The sequence below is a fragment of the Babylonia areolata genome, chromosome 25, assembly GCF_041734735.1.
Source record: "Babylonia areolata isolate BAREFJ2019XMU chromosome 25, ASM4173473v1, whole genome shotgun sequence".
NCBI lineage: Eukaryota > Metazoa > Mollusca > Gastropoda > Neogastropoda > Buccinidae > Babylonia > Babylonia areolata.
Genome location: NC_134900.1, coordinates 31,607,370 through 31,634,972, shown reverse-complemented (window position 1 = coordinate 31,634,972; position 27,603 = coordinate 31,607,370). Strand labels below are relative to the sequence as shown.

At 42.5% G+C, this 27,603-nt stretch overlaps 1 protein-coding gene across 2 annotated transcripts in view; it reads right to left on the bottom strand.

Moving 5' to 3' along the window:
• LOC143299456 (E3 ubiquitin-protein ligase RNF123-like) overlaps nucleotides 1-27,603 on the bottom strand; it is a 61,132-nt gene that overhangs the window by 5,832 nt on the left and 27,697 nt on the right. For both annotated transcript variants that reach the window (XM_076612668.1, XM_076612669.1), the window contains exons 22-33: nucleotides 27,436-27,519; nucleotides 26,291-26,398; nucleotides 23,821-23,998; nucleotides 19,856-19,930; nucleotides 17,737-17,824; nucleotides 16,796-16,883; nucleotides 14,533-14,623; nucleotides 12,565-12,704; nucleotides 10,704-10,886; nucleotides 8,221-8,296; nucleotides 5,359-5,443; nucleotides 1,741-1,868 (exon numbers count right to left, since the gene is read on the bottom strand). In XM_076612668.1, coding sequence (XP_076468783.1) covers nucleotides 1,741-1,868; nucleotides 5,359-5,443; nucleotides 8,221-8,296; nucleotides 10,704-10,886; nucleotides 12,565-12,704; nucleotides 14,533-14,623; nucleotides 16,796-16,883; nucleotides 17,737-17,824; nucleotides 19,856-19,930; nucleotides 23,821-23,998; nucleotides 26,291-26,398; nucleotides 27,436-27,519 — 1,324 coding nt within the window. The remainder of the gene's footprint in view (nucleotides 1-1,740; nucleotides 1,869-5,358; nucleotides 5,444-8,220; nucleotides 8,297-10,703; nucleotides 10,887-12,564; nucleotides 12,705-14,532; nucleotides 14,624-16,795; nucleotides 16,884-17,736; nucleotides 17,825-19,855; nucleotides 19,931-23,820; nucleotides 23,999-26,290; nucleotides 26,399-27,435; nucleotides 27,520-27,603) is intronic.

Here is a 27,603-nt window from a genome sequence, read left to right as displayed (position 1 = left end):
CTCATCATCTGTCATCATCACATCACTCACCTCATCTGTCATCACATCATGTCACTCATTTCATTACATGTCACTCATTTCATCATCTGTCATCACATCACTCACCTCATCTGTCACCACATCATGTCACTCATCTCATCATCTGTCATCACATCACTCATTTCATCATCTGTCATCACATCATGTCACTCATTTCATCATCTGTCACCACATCATGTCACTCATCTCATCATCTGTCATCACATCATGTTACCTCATCATCTGTCATCACGTCACTCACCTCATCATCTGTCATCACATCACTCACCTCATCATCTGTCATCAGATCATGTCACTTACCTCATCATCTGTCATCACATCACATCACATCACATCACACACCTGTCACCTCCCCACTCACCTATCATCTGTCACCACATCACATCACATCACATCACACACCTGTCACCTCCCCACTCACCTATCATCTGTCACCACATCACATCACATCACATCACACACCTGTCACCTCCCCACTCACCTATCATCTGTCACCACATCACATCACATCACATCAATTACCCACCACCAAACCCCCTTTCCGTCTGGTTCTGTCACCCCTTTTATTCATTTCTATATGGTTTCTCAACAGCTGAGGTATTCGTTCGATAATGTTTCGACCTGGGAGCAAAATACGGCATTTTGACGACATCAAGATTCTCAACACAACAAGCGCACAAAGAACAACAGACCTGGAAGTCACAGAGCTGTGCCATTTTTCTGTTCTGTCGTTGCCATTTTTATCCAAATTTTTAACATGAACAATTTGAGTGCCATGGACGGACATGACAGATGCAAAATGTGCCTGTCCATCTGTGTTTGATATGAACTCGGTGGTTTTCCGCAATTTATCTTTATTCTTATCTGTCTATTATAATCAATGTGCAATATAGTAGGCTATGCTTATAATTATATTCAAAATAATGTTTCTTAATTCTTCCTGTTATTACATTAAGAATGCCAGTTATTACCTGCAGTGTGTGGATGTATGTATGAAACGGTGTATGTGATATTTTTTACATTTGTGTCTTCGTAATATTCATAAAAGCTGTTGTTGACTTTTACAGTTATGGTCCCCATGCTGTTTACTTGTGATAATGCACCTGACCAAATTTCTCCAGTTGGAGATAATAAAGTTATTTTTATTCTTCTTATTCTTACACAGCTGACAGTCACTCTGTCCACCACACCCCTCTGAGAATCCATTACACATCTAAAGTCAAAAGTCCACCACATATCGCACACCATCCAACAAACGCCAACACTGGGATCAAACCACAGGATGCTCAGACCTGAATCAAAGTCACGACGCTCTAACCACTCTGCTACTGCGCCCCCCCCCCCCCCCCCCCCCCCCCTGTTATATTTATTTTGCGAAGCACCGTGAGCCTCTCTGTGAGGGAACAGCCCTACAGAAGAGCACTTCATTATTTTCATTATTATCGTCTTTCTTTTTCAACTGTCTTAAACACAACTGTGAAACAACTTCATTATCATTATCATCCCTCTTTTTCAACTGTGTTAAACACAACTGAAACAAACATGACAAGAAAATAAATAAATAAAAGAAATCAATCAATAAATGTATGATCATCAGTCGAAGGACTAAAAGCCAGTAAGCTGGTATGTTTGTGTGGTATACCTGATACAAAAAAGATGAACGAAACAAAACCAAAAGCCAAGTCAGCAGCCAGCACTCACAGGTTGTGAAGGAGAAGACCTTCTCTCTCTTCTTGTCGGGGTCGGCGTGACCCCGGCCCAGCACAAAGTCCAGGGCGGAGGGCTGGAACCCCGTGTCCGTCAGCAGTGCCCGCACCGCCTTCTCCTGGCTGCACGCACCACACGCACCGTCAGCCACAGCATTCATATTTCCCTCAACAGTACAACGCATCATCATCTACACCAGTCATCATGTTTCCCTCAACAGTACAACACATCATCATCTACACCAGTCATCATGTTTCCCTCAACAGTACAACACATCATCATCTACACCAGTCATCATGTTTCCCTCAACAGTACAACACATCATCATCTACACCAGTCATCATGTTTCCCTCAACAGTACAACACATCATCATCTACACCAGTCATCATGTTTCCCTCAACAGTACAATATATCATCTACACCAGTCATCATGTTTCCCTCAACAGTACAACACATCATCATCTACACCAGTCATCATGTTTCCCTCAACAGTACAACACATCATCATCTACACGTCATCATGTTTCCCTCAACAGTACAACACATCATCATCTACACGTCATCATGTTTCCCTCAACAGTACAATATATCATCTACACCAGTCATCATGTTTCCCTCAACAGTACAACACATCATCATCTACACCAGTCATCATGTTTCCCTCAACAGTACAATATATCATCATCTACACCAGTCATCATGTTTCCCTCAACTGTACAACACATCATCATCTACACCAGTCATCACGTTTCCCTAAACAGTACAACACATCATCATCTACACCAGTCATCATGTTTCCCTCAACAGTACAACACATCATCATCTACACCAGTCATCATGTTTCCCTCAACAGTACAATATATCATCTACACCAGTCATCATGTTTCCCTCAACAGTACAACACATCATCATCTACACCAGTCATCATGTTTCCCTCAACAGTACAACGCATCATCATCTACATCAGTCATCATGTTTCCCTCAACAGTACAACACATCATCATCTACATCAGTCATCATGTTTCCCTCAACAGTACAATACATCATCATCTACACCAGTCATCATGTTTCCCTCAACAGTACAACACATCATCATCTACATCAGTCATCATGTTTCCCTCAACTGTACAACACATCATCATCTACATCAGTCATCATGTTTCCCTCAACAGTACAACACATCATCATCTACATCAGTCATCACGTTTCCCTCAACTGTACAACACATCATCATCTACATCAGTCATCATGTTTCCCTCAACAGTACAATATATCATCTACACCAGTCATCATGTTTCCCTCAACAGTACAACACATCATCATCTACACCAGTCATCACGTTTCCCTCAACAGTACAACACATCATCATCTACACCAGTCATCATGTTTCCCTCAACAGTACAACACATCATCATCTACACCAGTCATCATGTTTCCCTCAACAGTACAATATATTATCTACACCAGTCATCATGTTTCCCTCAACAGTACAACACATCATCATCTACACCAGCCATCATGTTTCCCTCAACAGTACAACACATCATCATCTACATCAGTCATATTTCCCTCACCATCACATTCTTTAATTCAAACATTCTATCCATGCTCCTCTACAGCTGTGTTTATCTTGGCAAATGAAGACCACAGAGGAGAAAAAAAAATGTGATACTTTGACAACAGATAACTACACAAGATCCTTGGCATCAAATGGCATGATTTCATCTCAGATGGAGAAGTGTCAGAGAGATACCCTCGGCCTCTCATGTCAACCATCATTTGCAAACAACACCTCCACTGGCTGGAAGACGTACTGAAGCTCTCCGTGACAAGAAACGCACACAAATACAGAACACCACTGAAGTGAATCCACAGCAGTGCAAGGTCTCCTCTGGTGTGTGGCCTCCTGGCGACCTAACAACGATGGTTCTCTGTGGACTGCTGGCACTGAGACCGCGACAGACAAAACCGGAAGAGGCCGAGTATGGATGACTCGGAATGAGCGGCATGAGAGTGACGCCACTGAAACGGTGCCAATGAATGGGGCAGCAAACACACAAACAAACAAGCTAACAACAAAAAACTGCACACAAAGCCCTGAACTGCACACCAGAAAACAAGGGACAGCCCAAGATGAACTGGCAGCAAAGAGAGTGGACAGTGGAGGGAGACCTCAAACTCACGGACAGATGATGGGGTGAAACCAGCAAATGCAGCGAAAGCGCATAGAGCTTCAAGAATATGCACTATAGCAAGAAGTCTTAATAAATAAAATAGAATAAAAAACAGCCGAGGAGTGAAGAGAATGGAATGCTCTGACCGCCCCCATGTGTACTACACACGGAAGCATGCCAAGTCTTTAAGTCAGTCACCATTTACAACACAACCATCACTGGGTGGAAAGCCTTTCTGTTCCCAGAACTTTATTTTCCATCGCAGACCTCCGTTTCTTTCAATCAAGAGTTGGAATCCCCACCCCCCTCCACAAAGCAGGATGATGTCTTTCTCTCATGTTATCTCCAGCCATTACTTCCTTATTCTGTTTCTCATTACCACCACCCCCACACCCGTTTCTTTTAATATCAAATTTCACATACCACCTTTGCTTTCAATGCCCAAGGTGCTCACTCTTAGTCAACAGTTTCTTTGCTTACACTATCCAGCTAACTGCTGCAGTTTTGACCCTCCTTGGGTCATGACTGTTCAAGAACCCATAAGTCAATCATCACCATCAAGTCAAAATTCCATAAGATAAGATAAGATAAGATAAGAATAAATTTATTATCTCCAACTGGAGAAATTTGGTCAGGTGCATTATCACAACATAGACAAGTAAACAACATGGGGACCATAACTGTAAAAGCCAACAACAGCCCCAACAAATATTACGAAGATACAAATGTAAAAAATATCACATACATCGTTTCATACATACATCCACACACTGCAGGTAATAACTAGTATTCTTAATGTAAAAACAGAAAGAATTAAGAAACATTATTTGAATATAATTATAAACATAGCCTACTATACTGCACATTGATTATAATAGACAGATAAGAATAAAGATGAACTGCCGAAAACCACAACCAGATAATCAGCACATACCCGCACCGCACCACCCCCCACACACCCCACCCCACCCCACACACGCGGATAACTTGATCAAACAAAAGTAATAAACATATGTTCTCAAATAAAAGCATTTCACATATTCGCTTTTAAAAACATTGCAATTAATTATTACATCGTAATTATTAAACAGAACATAGTACATCAAATAATCAGCCTCTGCTTTCCAAAAAAAAAAAAAAGTCATGCCAAGTAAAAAAAAAAAAATTTTTTTTTAAATTAAATAAAACAAAGAAAAGAGAAAGTAACCAAAAAAAAAAAAAAAAAAAAAAAATCCATAAATACATACATGATACAAACAAATTAGTGTGAAAATGAAACACACAGCAGCATTTCACCTGACCTGACTATGCCTATGATGAGCTGCATTTCTGTTTCACACAACGGGCGTTAGCACACTTTGCAAACTATCACCACAAACAAGATAATCAGCACCACTACAATTGAAACCACAAGGACACAAATTCAAACCAACCAACCTGCTCCCCCCGCAGCGAACAATGAGCTGAGCCAGAATGCCCACAGTCACCGTCAGTACAGGGAAGTAGGTCACGCTGTCAAGGCCTGCACAGTCACACCACATTGCTGTCATTTTTTTTAACTGATGCTGGTGTGTTGTTTTTCTTCCTCCTTTTTACATTTAAAAAATAATCTTTAAGGCCTGCACAGTCACACCACACTGATGTCATTTTTATTTATATTGGTGTGGTTTTTTTCCTCCTTTTTACATTTAAAAAATAATCTTTAAGGCCTGCATAGTCACACCACATTGCTATTATTTTTTTTTATTGATGTTGGTGTGGGGTTTTTTTCCTCCTTTTTACATTAAAAAAATATACTTTTAAGGCCTGCACAGTCACACCACATCGCTTTTTTTTTTTTTTTTTAATTGATGTTGGTGTGTTTTTTTCCCTCCTTTTTACATTTAAAAAAATATTTTTAAGGCCTGCAGTCACACCACATTGCTTTTTTTTTTTTAATTGATGTTGGTGTGTGTTTTTTTTCCTCCTTTTTACATTAAAAAAAATATTTTTAAGGTGTGCACAGTCACACCACATTGCTATTATTTTTTGTATTTTATTGATGTTTGTGTGGTTTTTTCCCTCCTTTTTACATTAAAAAAAATATATCTTTAAGGCCTGTACAGTCACACCACATTGCTGTCATTTTTATTTATATTGGTGTGGTTTTTTCCTCCTTTTTACATTAAAAAAAATATCTTTAAGGCCGGCACAGTCACACCACATTGCTTTTTTTTTTTTTTTTTTTTTTTATTGATGTTGGTGTTTTTTTTCCTTCTTTTTACATTTAAAAAAATATCTTTAAGGCCTGCACAGTCACACCACACTGATGTCATTTTTATTTATATTGGTGTGGTTTTTTCCTCCTTTTTACATTAAAAAAAATATCTTTAAGGCCTGCAGTCACACCACATTGCTTTTTTTTTTTTAATTGATGTTGGTGTGTTTTTTTTCCTTCTTTTTACATTTAAAAAAATATTTTTAAGGTGTGCACAGTCACACCACACTGCTGTCATTTTTATTTATATTGGTGTGTTTTTTTGGGTTTTTTTCTCCTTTTTACATTTAAAAAAAAAATTTTAAGGCCTGCACAACCACACCACATTGCTTTTTTTTTTTTTTTTTTAATTGATGTTGGTGTGGTTTTTTCCCTCCTTTTTACATAAAAAAATTTTTTTAAGGCCTGCACAGTCACACCACATTGCTATTATTTTTTTATTGATGTTGGTGTGGTTTTTTTCCTCCTTTTTACATTAAAAAAAAATTTAAGGCCTGCACAGTCACACCACATTGCTGTCATTTTTAGTTATGTTGTTGTGGGTTTTTTTTTCCTCCTTTTCACATTAAAAAACTTTTTTTTTTTAAGGACTGCACAGTCACACCACATTGCTATTATTTTTTATTGATGTTGGTGCGTGTTTTTTTTCCTCCTTTTTACATTAAAAAAAAAAAAAAAAAATTAAGGCCTGCACAGTCACACCACATTGCTGTCATTTTTATTTATGTTGGTGTGGGTTTTTTTCCCCTCCTTTTTACATTATTAAAAATATTTTAAGGCCTACACAGTCACACGATATTGCTGTCATTTTTATTTATGTTGGTTTGTTGGGGGTTTTTTCTTCCTTTTTAAATCAAAAATTTTTTTTTTTACTTATATAGTAGTGCCTATCCTCAGATAACAAGCTGTAAGCACTTTCCTTTGCACAACAGGCTGCCTCCCTGCCTCGGTAAAGCTGACTGACAGCTGCCTTTAGGTGCCCATCATTCTTTTCCTGTGTTATTCAGTTAGGGTTCTCTCTCTCTGTCTGTCTGTCTCTCTCTCTCTCTCTCTCTCACACACACACACACACACACACACACACACACACAAATACATACTCACTCACTCTCTCTCACTCTTCTTGCAATTTTTCACCAGTCCATTACAACATTTCTGTCATTCACACTCATAATCCCCCCCCCCCCCCCTTCCCCCCACTTTTCTTCCCTTCAGCCCATCACTAAATGACTGCTGCCAACAGTTGTCAAAAACAGAAAGAAAAAAAAAAAAAAAACTGGGTGACTGCAGCATCATCCAAGTGACAGCATGATTCAATCCAACCAAAATTTCACAGATAACCATATATATCATCAGGAGAAAGAAAAAAAAAATTCACTTCAACCCTTTGCTGCTCTTCTCATGAAAGCAGAAATCATCCCAGTCCATAGCAGACCAGGCTGAAGCAAGCACATGATGACTCATGACACAATACTACTAATGACAATTCATACAGCACTGAATCTTGTGCATAGACAAATCAGAGCGCTTACACGCCAGTCATTCGCACACATGCACAGCTCTAATTCAAACGAATGAAAGACGAAGCTTATAAACAAACGGAAACAGAAAACCAGATAAACTGTAGACCGGGAAGAGGAAGGGTATACATCAAGCGCATGTGCGTGCGCACGGGTATGCGTGTGTTTTAAATAATGGAAAGTTATCGGACTTGCTTTGCTATGACTGAGTTGAGTGTTATTATGTTATACATATGTTGTATGCCAAATTTTACCGTTTTGCTTATAATTTGTATGTATCACAGACTTCTACCACACTTAATTTCTCTACGAGATAATAAAGGGATTCTGATTCGGATGTGCGCACACATACACACACACACATACACACACCATACATAATGCCAATAAAATGATACTGAAATCAATGTGATAGCACACACACACACACACACACACAGACAAACATACACCAAGCCAACAAACTGATAATAAAACTATGTAATCAAAACACACGCACACACACACACACATGCCACCCACCAGGAATGGGGGCGGAGACCAGGGCCTCGAAAGCTCCGTCCGCCACCGTCACCCTCATCACTATCTGGCTCAGCAGCTGAAAAAGGTGTTCATGGACGTGTGGGATTTGTGTCGCATAGGAAATTTTCTTTCCAAAATTACGTTTCTTCTAGCATACTTACTGTGACCCACAATGTGTGATTAAACAGGATTCTGTATCTCACACACACACACACACACACACACACTCTCTCTCTCTCTCTCTCTCTCATCACAATATGACTCAGCAGCTGAAAAACGTGTGTTCATAGATGTGTAGGATATGTGTCACATCAGGATTCTGTGTCACTCACTCACTCACTCACTCACACACACACACACACACACACACACACACACACACATTCATTCTTGGTTTCCATTAAACATGACTGATCACTCCTGTGCATTGCATTTAGTTATGGCTAAAACAGACAGACAATGAAGATCCCCAAAGAAGTCCTTACAACTTTTTTCCTGTTTACCTGATTTTGTAATGATCTGCCTGCACTTCGTTCATATTGCATTGTACTGCATTGCATTGCACTGCACTGTATTGTACTGCATTGTATTCTACTGCACTGCACTGCATTACATTGCATTACATTGTACTGTATTGTATTGTTTTGTTATGTATCGTATTGTACTGTATTGTATTATGCTGTAATTCATTGTACTGTACTGTATTGTATTATACTGTATTGTATTGTACTGTACTGTATTAGATTGCATAACTTTCTGTTACGCCAGATTTCTCTGTGTGAAACTTGGGCTGTTCTCCCCAAGGAGAGTGCATCACGACAAAACACCACCACCCTTTTCTTTTTTTCTTTTTTTTTCCTGCATTCAAGTGTATTTGTTTCACCATCAGAGTGGATTTTTGTTTTCTTCCTGGGCTTATCCAGACTGTACTCCCCCCACACCCGCACCCCCAAATATCCACATCCTCTGTTCCAATACCAGGCCCATCAGTCTGGCTGATGTACAATATCCCCTCCCCCCCACCCCCACCCCCGAATCTTTCCTGTTCATCATTTACATCCACACTTAGTTCTTGTGCATCACTACTTCCACCTGACAAAAAACCCTCACCCACCCACCCACCCCCAAACGACTTTTTGCTTTGGATACTGATGATTCAAGTCAATAGGGGAAGAGGCACCACATTCTAGCCGGTTGAAAGTGCCCGTGTGTTCAATGAACAGAAAGAAAAGAGGTGAAACAAATACACAAATAAATTTAAAAAATCCCACAGAACAGCAACATAATCCTTGTGCTTTAAACCCAAAGAACCCCACAAGCCGACCTGCTGACAGCAATGAAACCACGGTCCTTCAGACCAAAAAATCCCAAACATAACCCTTGTACTGTTAACCAAGCAGTCCCTCGTGCTGGGACTATACGGCGTAGAGGCACGTCCCCCAGGTGGCGGATGGGGGAGCCCTCCCTTTGGGGGCTGCACCAAATGATGGAATAAGGTGCCATGGACCCACACAGTCTAGGAGAAGGACAACTCTGATTTCAAACCCAGGCAGATGGAGTTCGATAGCCTCAGCAGGCAGTCCTTCCAAGAGAAGGAAAACTCCCAAGAGAAAACCCGGCCAACTGTAAACCGTTACCAGAACAGGAGATCACCGAAGACAGCGCCACAGTGGCCTCTCTAAGGGGCGTGATCTAGTCAAAACTGGCTGTGCACGCACTCTACGACACATGGCTACGCAGACAACCAAGCAGTCCCACAAGCAAATCTGCATACAGCAAAATAATCCTTATACTTAAAGGTCAATCTGCAGACAGCAACATAATCCTTGCACTTTTAACCGAACAGTCCCCTTAGCCCAGCAGACAGCGACATAATCCTTGCACTTTTAACCAAACAGTCCCATTAGCCCAGCAGACAGCGACATAATCCTTGCACTTTTAACCAAACAGTCCCATTAGCCCAGCAGACAGCGACATAATCCTTGCACTTTTAACCAAACAGTCCCATTAGCCCAGCAGACAGCAACATAATCCTTGCACTTTTAACCAAACAGTCCCATTAGCCCAGCAGACAGCAACATAATCCTTGCACTTTTATAACCAAACAGTCCCATTAGCCCAGCAGACAGCGACATAATCCTTGCACTTTTAACTAAACAGTCCCATTAGCCCAGCAGACAGCGACATAATCCTTGCACTTTTAACCAAACAGTCCCATTAGCCCAGCAGACAGAAACATAATCCTTGTGCTTTCAACCAAACAGTCCCACAAGCAAACCTCCATATAGCAACACAATCATTGTAATTTTAACCAAACAATCCCAGAAGCCCACCTGCATACAGGAACACAATCACTGCACTGTTAACCAAACAGACCCACAAGCAAAACTGCATTGTGAAAAAATAATCCTAATACTTGATGGCAACCTGCAGACAGTAAACACAATCCTTGTAATTATAACCACACAGTCCCACAATCCCACCTGCATGATACGCTTCAGGAAGAGCTCAGCGGAGGGGCGTGACCAATCGGTGAAGAGCTGAGGGGCCACTGTGGCCACCATCTCCAGCACCCGCAGCAGGCAGACGGAGATCTCGAAACACGCTGCGCAGATCTTCACCTGTCGCCCCTCCAGGGAGTCCGACCTCTGGGTCATCTGCTGGATCTGCATTAGGTACACACACAGTTTTTCTGCTACACTGTGTACACACACACATTTTTCTGCTACACTGTGTTCACACACACATTTTTCTGCTACACTGTGTACACACACACATTTTTCTGCTACACTGTACACACACACATTTTTCTGCTACACTGTTCATACACACATTTTTCTGCTACGCTACACTGTGTACACACACAGTTTTTCTGCTACACTGTGTACACACACATTTTTCTGCTACACTGTGTACACACACAGTTTTCTGCTACACTGTGTACACACACAGTTTTTCTGCTACACTGTGTACACACACAGTTTTCTGCTACACTGCGTACACACACATTTTTCTGCTACACTGTGTACACACACACATTTTTCTGCTACACTGTGTACACACACAGTTTTCTGCTACACTGCGTACACACACATTTTTCTGCTACACTGTGTACACACACACATTTTTCTGCTACACTGTTCACACACACATTTTTCTGCTACACTGTGTACACACACACACACTTTCTGCTACGATGTGTTCACCCACATGTGTTTCTGTTCCACTGTCGCTTTTAATCAACAGCAAATCAACAACCAACCATCAGTACCCCAAAATCATCATCTGTACATTATTCTGCAATCACTGTAAATATCAACCAACCTGTTGACATTCACATTTCCCCTTCTCACTTCCCACTACACAGTATCAAAATAACCCCAGTGAAATGAAATGAAATGAAATTATGGCGCTTAGAGCCTCGCAGACCACTAAGGCCACCTCAAGGCTATCGCCACGTTAATACCTACTACAAGGGTGAAAAAACAAACAATAAACCACTTTCAGCTTTCCACTCAAAGTTTTAAAAAACCTTCCATAGTTTAAAACCTTCAAATCTAATTAAAAACGTTCACTCCCTTCAAGAAGTCCATCAGCGCCGACAACGGGACATCACAAAACAAGGTCTTCAAAGAAACCGCCATGTAGCGTCTGTGTAACAACCCCAGTGGCCATAACATTCAAAGTTCCCAATATCACTTTTCAGTGCACAGTTTCAAAACACCTGAGTGGCAATGTTAACTACATCCCGACCTCCCCTTCTCACTTTTCACTTCTTCAACTCCTTCAAATCTGTTGTAGGCACCGCAAAAAACAACTGTTCATCAGATTGCTCCAGCTGTGTCAGTTAGGTGTCAAACCATTCACAGAGACCCTGGCTGTGACCGAGGAGGAAGGTGGCAGAATGGTTAAGACGCTCTTCTGCCAATACAGACGGTGAGGATGTGGGTTTGAATCCCGCTCTCGTCCTTTCTCCCAAGTTTGACTGGAAAAATCAAACTGAGCGTCAAGTCATCCGGATGAGATGATAAACCCATGTGCAGCATGCACTTGGCGCACTGACAAAGAACCCACGGCAACAAGAGTGTTGCCCTCTGGCAAAATTCTGTACGAGAAACCCACTCTGATTGGTACAAAAATATATACGCACGCGCTCAAGGCCTGACTAAGCGCGTTGGGCTATGCTGCTGATCAGGCATCTGCCCAGCAGACGTGGTGTAGCACATGTGGATTTGTCCGATGGCAGTGACGCCTCCTTCAGAAACAGAAAGTGGAAACTGAAACAGGCTGTGAGTTTCCAGGGCACAGAGTGAAACGGACAACGCAGGTACCCAGGTGGCCTACCTCCTGCATCATGCCGACAAACTCCGAGAAGGACCAGTTGAGCTGGTTCATCAGCGTGTCCAGGAAGCGGGTGGACAGCGACTCGTTGTCCAGCAGAGTCTTGGCCAGCAAGCTCTGGAACACTTGGGACGGACACGGCTCTGCACACACACCACACACACACCACGCACACACACACACACACACACACAACACGCACACACACACAAACACACAATTATTTCTTCAATGTCATAAGCACACACACGCATGAACACATGTGCACACACATGCACTCACATACACACACACATGCATACACACACATATATGCACGCACACACACACACACACACACACACACACACACACACACACATGCACACACACGCACATACACACACGCATGCACACACACACCTACATACATGCATAAAATTGTTGTTGGTTCAATGTTACATGCGCACACACACACACACACACATAAACACACACATGTGCAAACACACACACTCACAAGCACATACACAAGTAAGCATGCAGAGAAACACAAATACACAGACACATACATACACATATTACATGTCAAATATCACCTAAGTGAAAACACACACACACACACACACAAATACTCCATGTATCATGTACAAACACACTCACACATTCCACCCACATCACTCACTGCTCAAACATTATTCTTTTCAACAACAGGCAAACTTGTGCTCGAGAGCAACCCCGTAAATATCCAGCTTGTCACTACCAAAATGTCCCCTCCTTTTAAAATGTATGACAATGTAAAATCTAACAACTGGTAGCATTAACAGTACACAGCCAATGACAGTAACTACCACACCTTACTTCTTTCTCAGTGACCAATATCAACACTCAATATGGCATGATATGTTTGATTGTAAGGGTATGAGGATATGTCTTTTTTTTTTTTTTTCAATATCTGCAGGCAAGCTTTGCAATGCACAAATAAATAACAGCAGCAGCAGTAATCAAATGAGCTTGAATTTGAAGAATCTGTGAACTGGTAAATATTCCAGTGAAGGAAAAGCACAGGTAAAACAACAGAAAACATAAACCAACATGGGCATTAAACAGGAACCAAGATGGCAGAATGATGCTGCTCTTGTTGGTCTGGAGTATATTGTCCAACCATGCGCAATGTTTAACTCACTCTGGACAATGGAACGCTATAGCGTTCCTGACGTAAGGTAATGTTCCGTGCGACAGAATGCTATAACAGTTTCGACAATTAAAAATTTTTTTCCACGTTTTCCTCATGGGGTAGCATAACAATCGGAGCTACGCCAGGCATTGCAAATGTGTCAAGGGTCAAATGGGAAGTTTCTTCATGAGATTCTGTTACAATACACTCCACAGCGAGCCAGCAAGTTCAGGACCCCACACGACGTATCGAAAATGGCGTCGCAGGTGATACAAATGGAAATTTTTGGAGCAAAACTTCACGACAGAGGCTTTTACAGCTGCTGAAGTGATTGAAATGCTTCAAACTGAAGGTTTCGACATCGACGAGGATGATGAAGACGTTGAATAAAGTATCTGCAGTGAAGAAAGCTACCTGCGAAAAGGTACTGATAGTTACTCAGCTTCTGAGTGCTGTGAAGAGGGAGGGGGGTGGGCGTTCTCACGATGTGAGGAGAGGGGTCAGTGGGTCAAGTGCAGTGAGTTTCATTCAGTTACTTTTGTTTTATGTTTTATATTTTTGTGATTTTTTTCCTAACCCTAAAAAAATGGGTCGTCTGTAGGGAAAAGCAAGAGAGAAAACTATTCATCCGGAGTGAGTGAAGAGGACAATGGCTGACTGACCACATCTGGTAAATACAAAACACACAAAACCACATACATCAAAACCAAATATGTCAGTTAATATGCACCAGTTTGGACACACATGGCCGGTACATGCAGCCAAAACACGACAGACAAACCGCTCAAGACATTCATCAAAGGGAGCTTACTGACCTTGCACACTAACAAAGGTGAAGTCTGTGGGAGTGACCTTGGCTGGCAGCAGGTTGGGCAGGTGGCGATAGCGGTTGGCAAATCCACAACCCTGTGAAAAGTGGGGGGGAGAGTGAGAGGAGGGGGGGGGGGGACAAGATGTCATCAACATGGCAGACATCACATCAAGTCATAGCATTCAAACACATGTCCAGCTGCACACACACACACACACACACACACACACACACACACACACACACACACTGTCCAGCCACACACACACACACACACACACAATGTCCAGACACACACACACACACACACACACACACACATGTCCAGCCACACACACACACACACACACACACACATGTCCAGCCACACACACACACACACACACACACACACGTCCAGCCACACACACACACACACACACACACACGTCCAGCCACACACACACACACACACACACACACGTCCAGCCACACACACACACACACACACACACACACACACACGTCCAGCCACACACACACACACACACACACACACACACACACACACATGTCCAGCCACACACACACACACACACACACACATGTCCAGCCACACACACACACACACACGTCCAGCCACACACACACACACACACACACACATACACACGTCCAGCCACACACACACACACACGTCCAGCCACACACACACACACACACACATGTCCAGCCACACACACACACACGTCCAGCCACACACACACACACACACACACACACACACACACACACACATGTCCAGCCACACACACACATACACACACACACACACACACACACACACACACACACACACACACACACATCCAGCCACACACACACACACCATGTTAGCAGATAACACATAGACTGGACAGCTGATCCCCATCCCAGTCTTTACAATATCACTACCGAATCACTAAAGCAAAACAGCACATATTGTACATTACAGACTGAAGAAAAGAGATAAAACAAAGTCAAGACCTGCTGGAAAAAAAAAAAACACAGAAAAAGGGCAAAGGACGTAGAAGGCAGCAAAAATGCGGAAAACAGTGAGGAGAGAAAAAAAAGACGGAAACAAAGAGAAATAAATAAGAGTATATTTCAAGCATATAAATTCAAGATGACAATGTCAAAAATGAAGGGGGTTTTTTTGGATTTTTTTTTTCTTTTCTGTCTTTTCTTTTTTTGCTGCCCCATCATCTGCACTGTTTCAGTGGCATTACTCCCATGCCACTCATTCCAAGTTCCCCATACACAAGCACAAAATGGGTTTGTCTTGTTATACTTCCAGCGCTGGAACTCCACGAGAAACTATTAGCGTCAGGTCACCAGGAGGCCACATACCTAAGGAGACCCTGCACTGCTGCTGAGTCACTACACAGTGGTGTTCAGCAGTGCCTATCCTGATGGAATGTACTTTGGACACCACCTACTACGCCCCCTACGAATGACAATAAACACGGATGAAGCAACACATGAAAGCCGTTAATAGCATTTAAGACTCTTTTAACAAGAACTAAACCATCCTTGACAACAAGGGTCAGCTCAACTAAAAAAAAAAAAACACTAAACAAGAGAGGCATGGCCTTCATGACTCACTTGTGATAAATTAAGTCCCCTAGCATTAATTACAGAGTAATTTCCCTTTTTTATTATCTGCTCCAAAACGTTTGCAAAATAAATAAAAAATTCCATGCTTAGCAAAAGAAGTTCCTGTTTGAACAAAAAAATGATAATATAAAAAAAATGATAATAATGACTCCTCTTGTTGTTGTGTCAGAATAAGAGGTCAAAGTGCCAAGTTTAGAGAATACAAAAAATATAAATATAACAGTAAATGCAGTTTGCATATAATTAGGCTTCTTTTATTATTTCTTTGTGCCCATCCCAGAAGTGCAATATTGTTTTAAATAAGATGACTGGAAAGAACTGAATTGTTCCTATTTTTATGCCAAATTTGGTGTCAACTGACAAAGTATTTGCAGAGAAAATGTCAATGTTAAAGTTTACCACGGACACACAGACACACGGACACACACACACACACACACACACAGACAACCGAACACCGGGTTAAAACATAGACTCACTCTGTTTACACAAGTGAGTCAAAAATAACTTCCAGTTCAAAACAAATATGAAAACTAACTACCGAAATAGTAACAAAAACGCATGCGACATCATAACATAATAACTGTAAAGCTACACTGATAATAATGCGGATAATGTTTGTCGCAGCCTACCTTCCAGAGGCGAACCAGAATCCAGTTGGTGTGTGCCCATGACCGGTTCTCGTACGGAGCCAGTAGAGATTCGATCATCGACAATCGTCTGGAAACACATGAAGAAAACATCACCGTAGTATCACAATCAAACTGTCCATCTGTGTGTGTGTGTGTGTGTGTGTGTGTGTGTGTGTGCCAATATGTCTGTGTGTGTGGTGCGTGTGTGGCTGGGTTGGTGTGTGTGAGTGTCTGTGCAAAACACAATAATGTGGGTCTATAACTCTATTCTATACTGCTCTTGCAATTCTTTTTAACATTCAGAATATACTTCATAAATTCAGGTGCAAAATGATATTACAATCACAATTTTTGTTAATGCATGACAAGTGTAGAACGACATGTATAAAAAGACTTTCTGACATCTCCCACACTCTTGCAAGCACACATGCAAGGTACTGGCACACAAACACAAACACACACACCTACACAGCACGCATGCATGTATGCAAGTACACATGCATGCATACACACACATGCACATACTCTCTCACACTCACAAACACTCATTCAATCTCACTCGCACAAACATACACACACACTAACTCACTCATACACAAACACTCATACCTACCTACCCACACCCACACTCACTCACACACACACTAACACACACACACACACACACTCACACACACACACACACACACACACACACACACACACACATACCTACCTACCCACACCCACACACACACTCACTCACACCTACCCACCCCCCACACACACAAACACTCACACCTACCCACCCCCATACACACACCCTCTCTCAGACACACACACACCAATGCCCCCCCACACCCCCAAATACTCACACGAAACATACACACCAAAGAACCCCCAAATCCCAACCCCCCCACCCCCCTCCCCCCCCCCCCCACCAGCAACAAAAAGTGTCTGACTTTGCCATGGGCAGGTTCTCCAGCACGGTGAGGGTGTCCCGGTGACAGGTGAACAGAGCCAGGGCCTGCACCACGTTGTCCCGCAGATCTGAAACAGTCCTGCCCTCGTCACCTTCGCTAACTGTGCTGCATCACTCCTTTCACGACAACACATTTCTCTGTTGTCGTGTCCAGTTCATGCTGCTCTCCCTCCCCCCACCCGGGGAGAGCGTGTCGCTACACTGAAAGCTCGTCTCTCTACATTGACAGCTCATCGCTACACTGAGAGTAGCAACTGAGCACATCGCTACATTGAAAGTGTCACCCTTTTTTGTATTTTTTCCTGCCAGCAATTTGATTTATTTTCCTATCAAAATGGGTTTTTCAACAGAACTATGCCAGGGACAACCCTTTTGTTGCCGTGGGTTCTTTTACATGCGCCAACTGCATGCTGGACATGTGATCTCGGTTTATCATCTCATTCAAATGACTGAGTGTCCAAACCACCACTCAAGATCTAGTGGAGGGGGGGAAAACATACTGGTGACTGTGGGATTCAAACAACTGCACTCAGATTCTCTCTCTTTCTAGGCACACATGTCACCACTCAGCCAACACCCCACAACTCCACTTAACCCATTCAACCCTGCCGAGTTTACTGACTTGACAAGCTTTCATGCCATATCAATGCAGAAAAAAAAAATGCAGAAAATATACTATTTTCTCCTCCAAATTACATGTGGAGACATAGGAAATTTTCTATCTAAAATTACGTTTAAGTAACATACTTACCGTGACCCACTAGTGCAGACTCCAGCAGGGGTCTGACATTCCTGTCCTGTGCAAACTACTATCCGCCTATGTGGAGAAAACGAAAGTAGCTATGGCCGATAACCTCCCGGAAGTAGGTAACCTCCCCTTTGCCCCCCTGACTAGCGCCCTCTTTTTCCGGCAGCCATCATGACTCCTGTTCCTGTGCTCTTCATACGGCTAAGTTTTTTTTCGTATTTTCTGTCTGTTGATTCTCTGGCGTTCTTGTTTTTTGTCAAATTATGTCTCCAACCAGGTCACATAATTATATAGCTCGATTGGGCGATCGCGCTAAAATTAAGGCGCAATTGCAATCGATTCACTGACACTCTGGGCCCTCTACTCCTGGCCCTCTCAACAACGCCAACCCGCCGCCTCCTCCACTTCCTCCACTCCCTCCGGTCGACTCCAGACCTCCACCACCTCCTACACCTCCTCTGGTGACTTCTAGAGGTTTGTTGCCCCACACTCAGGTCAATGCTGCCTTTAATGTCATTTTTATCGATCTGCGAGCGCACTCGACGCGATCCGCATATTACATGTGGAGACATCTAGAGTTAGTTCCTTTCCTCGTGGTTTATGCATATGTAGGAACACAAGACGAAGTTTTGACACCAGAGCAAATACTCAGACGCAGGGCTCAATGAGTTATGTTCTGTGACTTATAAAGGTTTTAACCCTTTTGTTTTCATCTTTTCAATTAAAAAAAAAAATACACAGAAGTATGCAGTAATCAGTTTCAGTTTCAAGGAGGCGTTAAAGCATGTGTACTGATTCATATATGCTACACAACACCTGTTGCATCAAAATAAACAAAACATAAAAACAAGAAATGTAATAATGGAAAAAGCACAAAAAAAGGTGCCGAAAAAAAAAAGGAGAACAAAAAAAAGATGACACAAACAGACAGAAAGGCAGGGACACAGACAAAGACACCAAGAGAGCATTAAATGAAATTAAACAGCATTCAGATAAAGAAAATGCTTAGTCCTTTGAATTACAACATTCAAAGACTCACATGCAATGAAGGGGAAAAAATCAAAACCTAGTCTGTACCAACGTTTGCAGTAAGTGCTAAACAACATCATAAAGAAGAGAGAGAACATTATTTAGAATGGTTCAGAAGGTTAAAAAAATATATATATATAAAAAGGGGGGTAGGGGCAGAGTAAAATAACTAGAATGTGTGAAGTTTTTGTACATGTGTTTTTGATATTTACAGTGTGTTCTATCTAGGTCTGCCTTTAAACTTCCATAGGAAAGCAATTTTTTTCTGTTGATCAACAAGGATTAAGTACTGTCGCTCAAGGAAAACATGACGCTGACTCACCATTGCTGACAATTCTGGGGTCTGCAAAGTGGTCCACCAAAAAGGTGGCATACTGCTGTAGCAACTGGTCAACATCTGAAACAGCAACGCATGTGTACACTGGCTTAGCTTGTGTGTGTGTGCACAGACATGACACAGCAACACATGTGTAAACTGGCTTAGTTTGTTTGTCTGTGTACAGACATGACACATTAACACATGTGTAAACTGGCTTTGTTTGTTTGTCTATGTACAGACATGACACAGCAACACATGTGTACACTGGCTTAGTTTGTGTACAGACATGACACAGCAACACATGTGTACACTGGCTTAGCTTGCGTGTGTGTGCACAGACATGACACAGCAACACATGTGTAAACTGGCTTAGTTTGTTCGTCTGTGTACAGACATGACACAGCAACACATGTGTACACTGGCTTAGTTTGTGTATGTACACAGACATGACACAGCAACACATGTGTACACTGGCTTAATTTGTGTGTTTGTGTACAGACATGACACAGCAACACATGTGTAAACTGGCTTTGTTTGTTTGTCTATGTACAGACATGACACAGCAACACGTGTAAACTGGCTTTGTTTGTTTGTCTATGTACAGACATGACACAGCAACACATGTGTACACTGGCTTTGTTTGTTTGTCTGTGTACAGACATGACACAGCAACACATGTGTACACTGGCTTTGTTTGTTTGTCTGTGTACAGACATGACACAGCAACACATGTGTAAACTGGCTTTGTTTGTTTGTCTATGTACAGACATGACACAGCAACACATGTGTACACTGGCTTAGTTTGTGTATGTACACAGACATGACACAGCAACACATGTGTACACTGGCTTAATTTGTGTGTTTGTGTACAGACATGACACATTAACACATGTGTAAACTGGCTTTGTTTGTTTGTCTATGTACAGACATGACACAGCAACACATGTGTAAACTGGCTTTGTTTGTCTATGTACAGACATGACACAGCAACACATGTGTACACTGGCTTTGTTTGTTTGTCTGTGTACAGACATGACACAGCAACACATGTGTACACTGGCTTAGTTTGTGTGTCTGTGTACAGACATGACACAGCAACACATGTGTACACTGGCTTTGTTTGTTTGTCTGTGTACGGACATGACACAGCAACACATGTGTAAACTGGCTTTGTTTGTTTGTCTGTGTACGGACATGACACAGCAACACATGCGTAAACTGGCTTAGTTTGTTTGTGTACAGACACAGCAACACATGTGTACACTGGCTTAGTTTGTGTGTCTGTGTACAGACATGACACAGCAACACATGTATACACTGGCTTAGCTTTGTGTCTGTGTACAGACATGACACAGCAACACATGTACACTGGCTTACCTTGTAGGTCTGTGTAAAAACATGACACAGCAACACATGTACACTGGCTTAGTTTGTGTATCTGTGTACAGACTTGGCTTGTATTGGCTTAATCTATGTGTTCACAGACATGACACAGCAATACATGTGTACACTGGCTTAGTTTGTGTGTGTATGTGTGTGTGTGTGTGCTCAGACATGACATAGCAACACATGTACACAGTGGCTTAGCTTGTGTGTCTGTGCACAGACATGACACAAAATTGCATGTGTACACTGACTTAGCCTGACCTGTCTTTTCCACCATCACTCTTTGTGAAAAGTTGTTGTCATGTATTTGAGTAACAACGCAAAATTAAACACATATAATGCAAAAGTGTGCATGAGTCTCTTTCCCTCTCTCTCTCATTCTCTTTCACAAGTCTCTCTCTCTCTCTCTCTCTCTCTCTCTCTCTCTCTCACCCTCGCATGCTCACACACACACAATTTTATTTTATTTCAAGCACAGACAGCCCAGTCTCCCAAGTGTGAAACATTTTATGCTTTACTGAACAACCGTAGCTGAAAGCTTCACACAAGCTCAGAGCATTCACTGCAGCTAGCAACAAAATAATAAACAAACTCAATACGAAATGAACAAAAACTTTACAAATAAAACTAAACACAAAACATACCTAATGCAAGAGATTAACCAGTAGAGTGCCTATAAGACATCAGCTGACATCCTACAAAAAGTGTTGCCATAGTGCCTATAAGACGTCCACTGACGTCCTGCATTGTTCTAATTTTTCCTTCATTGGAGTTTGATTCAATTCACACTAGCAGACTGTGAACATTTAGTTTGATGTGGCTGGATCATAAAAATTCTGTTTAAATGAACATACATCAGGTAGAAGACCCTTTTCTACTCAATAATAATTTGCTGACTGACCATGTGATACGCGCGTGGAAAAGGGGGTTGCATCATGCGCAAAAAAAGGTATCGAAAACTGTGTCCAGCAAACAGTCACAGTCAGCAGATTTACACAATCCTGAAAGCTCTGCTGGTGATTATGGACAGCTTTCACGATGGTGAAGGATCTCTCTTGTCTGATGATTGGTTTGAAAACGAAGGTGATTGACAACGACAGTAATGAAACTGACAGCCCCATTTGATGGTAATTCAGTCCGTCCATCCAATCAGACAGCATTTTTGAACAAGTGGCTGATGGGCGCAATAGCCAAGTGGTTAAAGCGTTGGACTGTCAATATGAGGGTCCCAGGTTCGAATCACGGTGACGGCGCCTGGTGGGTAAAAGGGTGGAGATTTTTAAGATCTCCCAGGTCAACATATGTGCAGACCTGCTAGTGCCTGAACCCCCTTCGTGTGTATATGCAAGCAGAAGATCAAATACGCACATTAAAGATCCTGTAATCCATGTCAGCGTTCGCTGGGTTATGGAAACAAGAACATACCCAGCATGCACACCCCCGAAACGGAGTATGCTGCCTACATGGCGGGGTAAAAACGGTCATTCACGTAAAAGCCCACTTGTGTGCATACAAGTGAACGCAGAAGAAGAACAACAACAAGTGACTATGACAGACAGAATACGTGCAGCAAGCGTTGAAAGAAGGGGAGAAGTGGGAGAGGAGTGATGTAAGACAATAGGTCGAATGCCAGCCAGAGGTTATCAAGGGGGCGTGGCTTTTGGGGAGAGTGAACGCACATTTCAGTGCAGACTGTAGGAAATCGACAACCGCCAATGCTCCACGATTTTCACGAAACGCAGGGTTGAACCTACACTGGACGTGAAACATGTGCTTTTTTGTTTTTAATGCTTTTTTTTTTTCGCTGAACCAGCTGGATGACTTGTTTGAGGAGGTGGCAAGCACAGCTGACACTTTAATCAGCCCACGTGCAACTTGAAAGGAGAGAATGTCATCAAAGAACTTCACCCTCTCACTTGCAAATGCTCTTTGCTGTCAAAAAGCTTGCCAGCTCAGTTTCTGAGACCATGATTGACCTTTTACGTTGACTTTACCCACCTTTGTCACTGCTGGGACAGTGATTTACTTACATGACTGCATGAGCTGTGATTTGTTTTTATAAACTTATAGCCTGTTTTAATTTCTCCTACAGGTATAATCTGACAATAGGCATGCTATTTCTAGCTCTATTTTGTTTCTTTTCTTTATGGATACCATTATGTTAAGGTGGAAATAAGACTTTTTTGTTGCACAAAAGTTATCATCTTGACTTTACATGCCTGAACAGTTATCTACAATCAACCAAATTCAGAAGAAAAAAAAAGCCCAGAAGCAGAATCTACACTCATTTTCCTTCACAAAAACCTTTACTTTCTTTCTGTATCACCCATAGCTTTTGTGCTAGAATTTTTTGTGACTTATTACTCCCGAATTCTCAAAATTCCCTGGCAAGGGGAGAGCACTTTTTTTTTTTTTTTAATAAAATTCTCTGGCACTGAACTGATTAACAAACAAACAAAAAAAAAACCAAAAAAAAACCCTCACCAGGTATGGATTTAAAACTGCAGACAGAGCTGAACTAGGCGTGCAAAGCACTGAAAAGCATGGAGGAGTATAAAACAAACCAAAAAAAACCAACTCACTAGGTATGGATTTAAAACTGCGGACGGAGTTGAAGTAGTTGCGCAGGGCATTGAAGGCGTGGATGCAGGTCTCAATGTAGAACTCTGGCACATACTGGAACAGCTGACGGTAGGCAGAGGCCTTTTCCAGCGTGCGCAGAACCACACGGAGCAACCACTCCACGTCACGCTGCTTGTTCTGAAACACAACATGTGTTGCGTTGCGTTGCGTTGGATTGCGTTGCGTTGCGTTGGGTTAGGTTGTGGGCTGTGTTGCGTTGGGTTGTGTTGTGTTGCGTTGTGTTGCGTTGGGTTGGGTTGGGTTGCATTGTGTTGCGTTGGGTTGGGTTGTGGGCTGTGTTGGGTTGGGCTGTGTTGGGCTATGTTGAGATGGGTTGGGATGGGTTGTGTTGTGTTGTGTTGGGATGTGTTGGGTTGTGTTGTTGGGTTGTGTTGTTGTGCTGGGTTGAGTTGTGTTGTGTTGGGATGCGTTGGGTTATGTTGTTTTGTTTTGTATTTCTTTTTAATGACAGATTTCTCTGTGTGAAATTCAGGCTGCTCTCCCCAGGGAGAGCGCGTCGCTACACTACAGCGCCACCCATTTTTTGTGTGTATTTTTTCCTGCGTGCAGTTTTATTTGTTTTTCCTATCAAAGTGGATTTTTCTACAGAATTTTGCCAGGAACAACCCTTTTGTTGCCGTGGGTTCTTTTTCGTGCGCTAAGTGCATGCTGCACACCTCAGTTTATCATCTCATCCAAATGACTAGCGTCCAGACCACCACTCAAGGTGTTCTGTTGGGTTGTGTTGGCTTGGGTTGCGTTGGTTTGGAATCGGTTGTGTTGTGCTGCATTACACTGTATTGTACTGTGCTGCATTGTGCTGTGCTGTGCTATGCTTTCCAATGAGATGTGAAGCGAAGCTGTGCTACACTGTGTTGTGTTGGGTTGCGATGCGTTGCGTTGCACTGCACTGTACTGTGCTGCATTGTGCTGTACTGTGCTATGCTTTCCAATGAGATGTGAAGCGAAGCTGTGCTATACTGTGTTGTATTGTGTTGTTGTACTATACCGTAATGTACTGACCTCTTATCGTAATGTGTTGTACTGTAACATGATGTGATGTGTAACGTAATGTGTTGTACTGTACCGTAATGTCTTGTATTTACTGTATTGTGCTGCACTGTGTTGTATTACATTTACTGTACTGTACTGTGTTATGTTGTACTGTACTGCACTTTACTGCATTGTTTTGTACTGTGCTGTACCCTAATGAAAAGAACGCAGCAGAACGGAAGACATTTAGCTGCCGATACAGTGTCTGTGAGGGGTCCAGCTCTGAATCCTGGGCTTGCCCTTTCAACCAAGTTTGAGTGGAAAATCAAACTGAGTGTCTAGTCATTCTTATGAGGTGATAAACTAAGGCCCTGTGCGCAGTAGGCACTTGGTGCACTGAAAAGAAACCATTACAAACATAACTGTTGTCCTATGGCAAGACGGGCACAACAGCCGAGTGGTTAAAGCGTTGGACTGTCAATCTGAGGGTCCCGGGTTCGAATCACAGTGACGGCGCCTGGTGGGTGAAGGGTGGAGATTTTTACGATCTCCCAGGTCAACATATGCGCAGACCTGCTAGTGCCTGAACCCCCTTCGTGTGTATATGCAAGCAGAAGATCAAATACGCACGTTAAAGATCCTGTAATCCATGTCAGCGTTCGGTGGGTTATGGAAACAAGAACATACCCAGCATGCACACCCCCGAAAACGGAGTATGGCTGCCTACATGGCGGGGTAAAAACGGTCATACACGTAAAAGCCCACTCGTGTGCATACAAGTGAACATGGGAGTTGCAGCCCACGAACGCAGAAGCAGAAGAAGAAGTCCTATGGCAAAGTTACGCAGGACAAATCCACCCTGATGGGTACACAAATATACATGCATGCACCCAGGGCCTGACTAGTGCAGTGGCTTATGCTGCTGGTCAGGAGTCTGCAGAGCGGACTTGGTGTAGCACATATGGATTTATGCACACACACAAGTCCCACCTCCTTGAGAAACTGAAACTGTGCTGTGCTGTACTGATGATGATGATGATGATGTTCAAACCAGGGGTTGGGTGTTTGTCCCTCCCTGGGACTCTAAACGTAACAAGGTGTGTTCCTGCTGTCCCAAAATGGCAAGACAAGAAATGAGTTCATAGAACAGCAACAGACTGAATCAACAGCCTGGCATGACACAGGAACAAGGGACACACACACACACACATGCAAGTATGCACACACACACACACGCAAGCATACACACACACACACACACACACACACACACACACACACACACATGCAAGCATGCACACACACACACACACACACACACACACACGCAAGCATGCACACACACACACACGCACACACACAAACACACTCACACTCACTCACACACACACACACACACACTCACCCTCTCTCACACACACACACACACACACACACCTGAGAGTAGACAACAGCGATGACCCAGGCCATGTGACGACTGAGTTCTGTCACCTTGTCCTGAAACACCTTTCTGGCCTTCTCCAGGTCCTCTTGCACTGACGACAGCTGCAACACCATCACAGTCCATGTGTCACACCTCACTGGGCAAACATCCGGCTCACAGCACTAGACAGGCTAGCAGTGGAAACCTCTGGTGGTGATCTTATGTACTACAAGGCATGAACACCATTAAGAAAGCAGACGTCTTTGGAGTTTGACTCAGCTTAGATTGACATAAGCTTACACCTGGGCCAACAGCAAAGTGAGATCTGTATGATCAATGGTTTCTCCACCGCAATGGGAATTCCTTTACAGCGTCGTCTTATCTCAAGAACTATGACTCTCAGTCTAGGAGGCGAAATTCCACTGGCTCTTAGTGCTGTGGCTTTGGCAGACAGTTTGCCTTTGGGGACCATCCCAGTGCCACACTGTCTTAAAACCTTCTTGGCAAAGAGAGTGGAGATGTAACTTGGGCAAGACACTCTTCACTATAACCAAATGCTAACCCAGAAACAAAACAGTTTGTCTTTCGGAAACTCCCTTCTGGTAGACGATGTTAAATCCCTCTTGCAAATAACCATGGCGCTCCATATATAAAATACACAGTAACCAAAACGATCACCATCAATAACCATATATAAAATACAAACTGGTACAAGAGAATTTACACTACTGTGTGAATTTGCACACAAATCAGATCCAACACATTCAGACAACACATGATACATCCTTATCGTACACATACAGATCACAAAGCACACAACATCCGCTGATTAAATTTATATGCACTTCATTCACTAATAATTTATTTATCCAACAAAACATACGACAAATACAAATGTTTTTAGAAACACCCGAAAACAATACAACAATACTTTCATATCTATAAAAGAGAAATTGTTGACATGTTATCTGATAACAAATTCAACATTCTGAAAGGCATTTTATCAGCAGAACATCACATACAACTGGGCATTAACAAGAACAACAGAATGGACTGACGAAAACAGAAATACAGTGACAGAGAGAGAGAGAGACAGAGAGGGATTTGAACCAACTGTAAGAACAACAACAAAAAAGAAGGACAAAAAAACCCAACTCACATCAGGCGGACATCTGTCAATCTTGTTCTGCGTGTCTTGTAGTGCCAGTACAAAGTCCACCATGTTGTCCTGCAATACCCACATCTGTACACACACACACACACACACACACACACACATGCACCCATGCATACACACGCACCCACAAACACACACACCACACACACA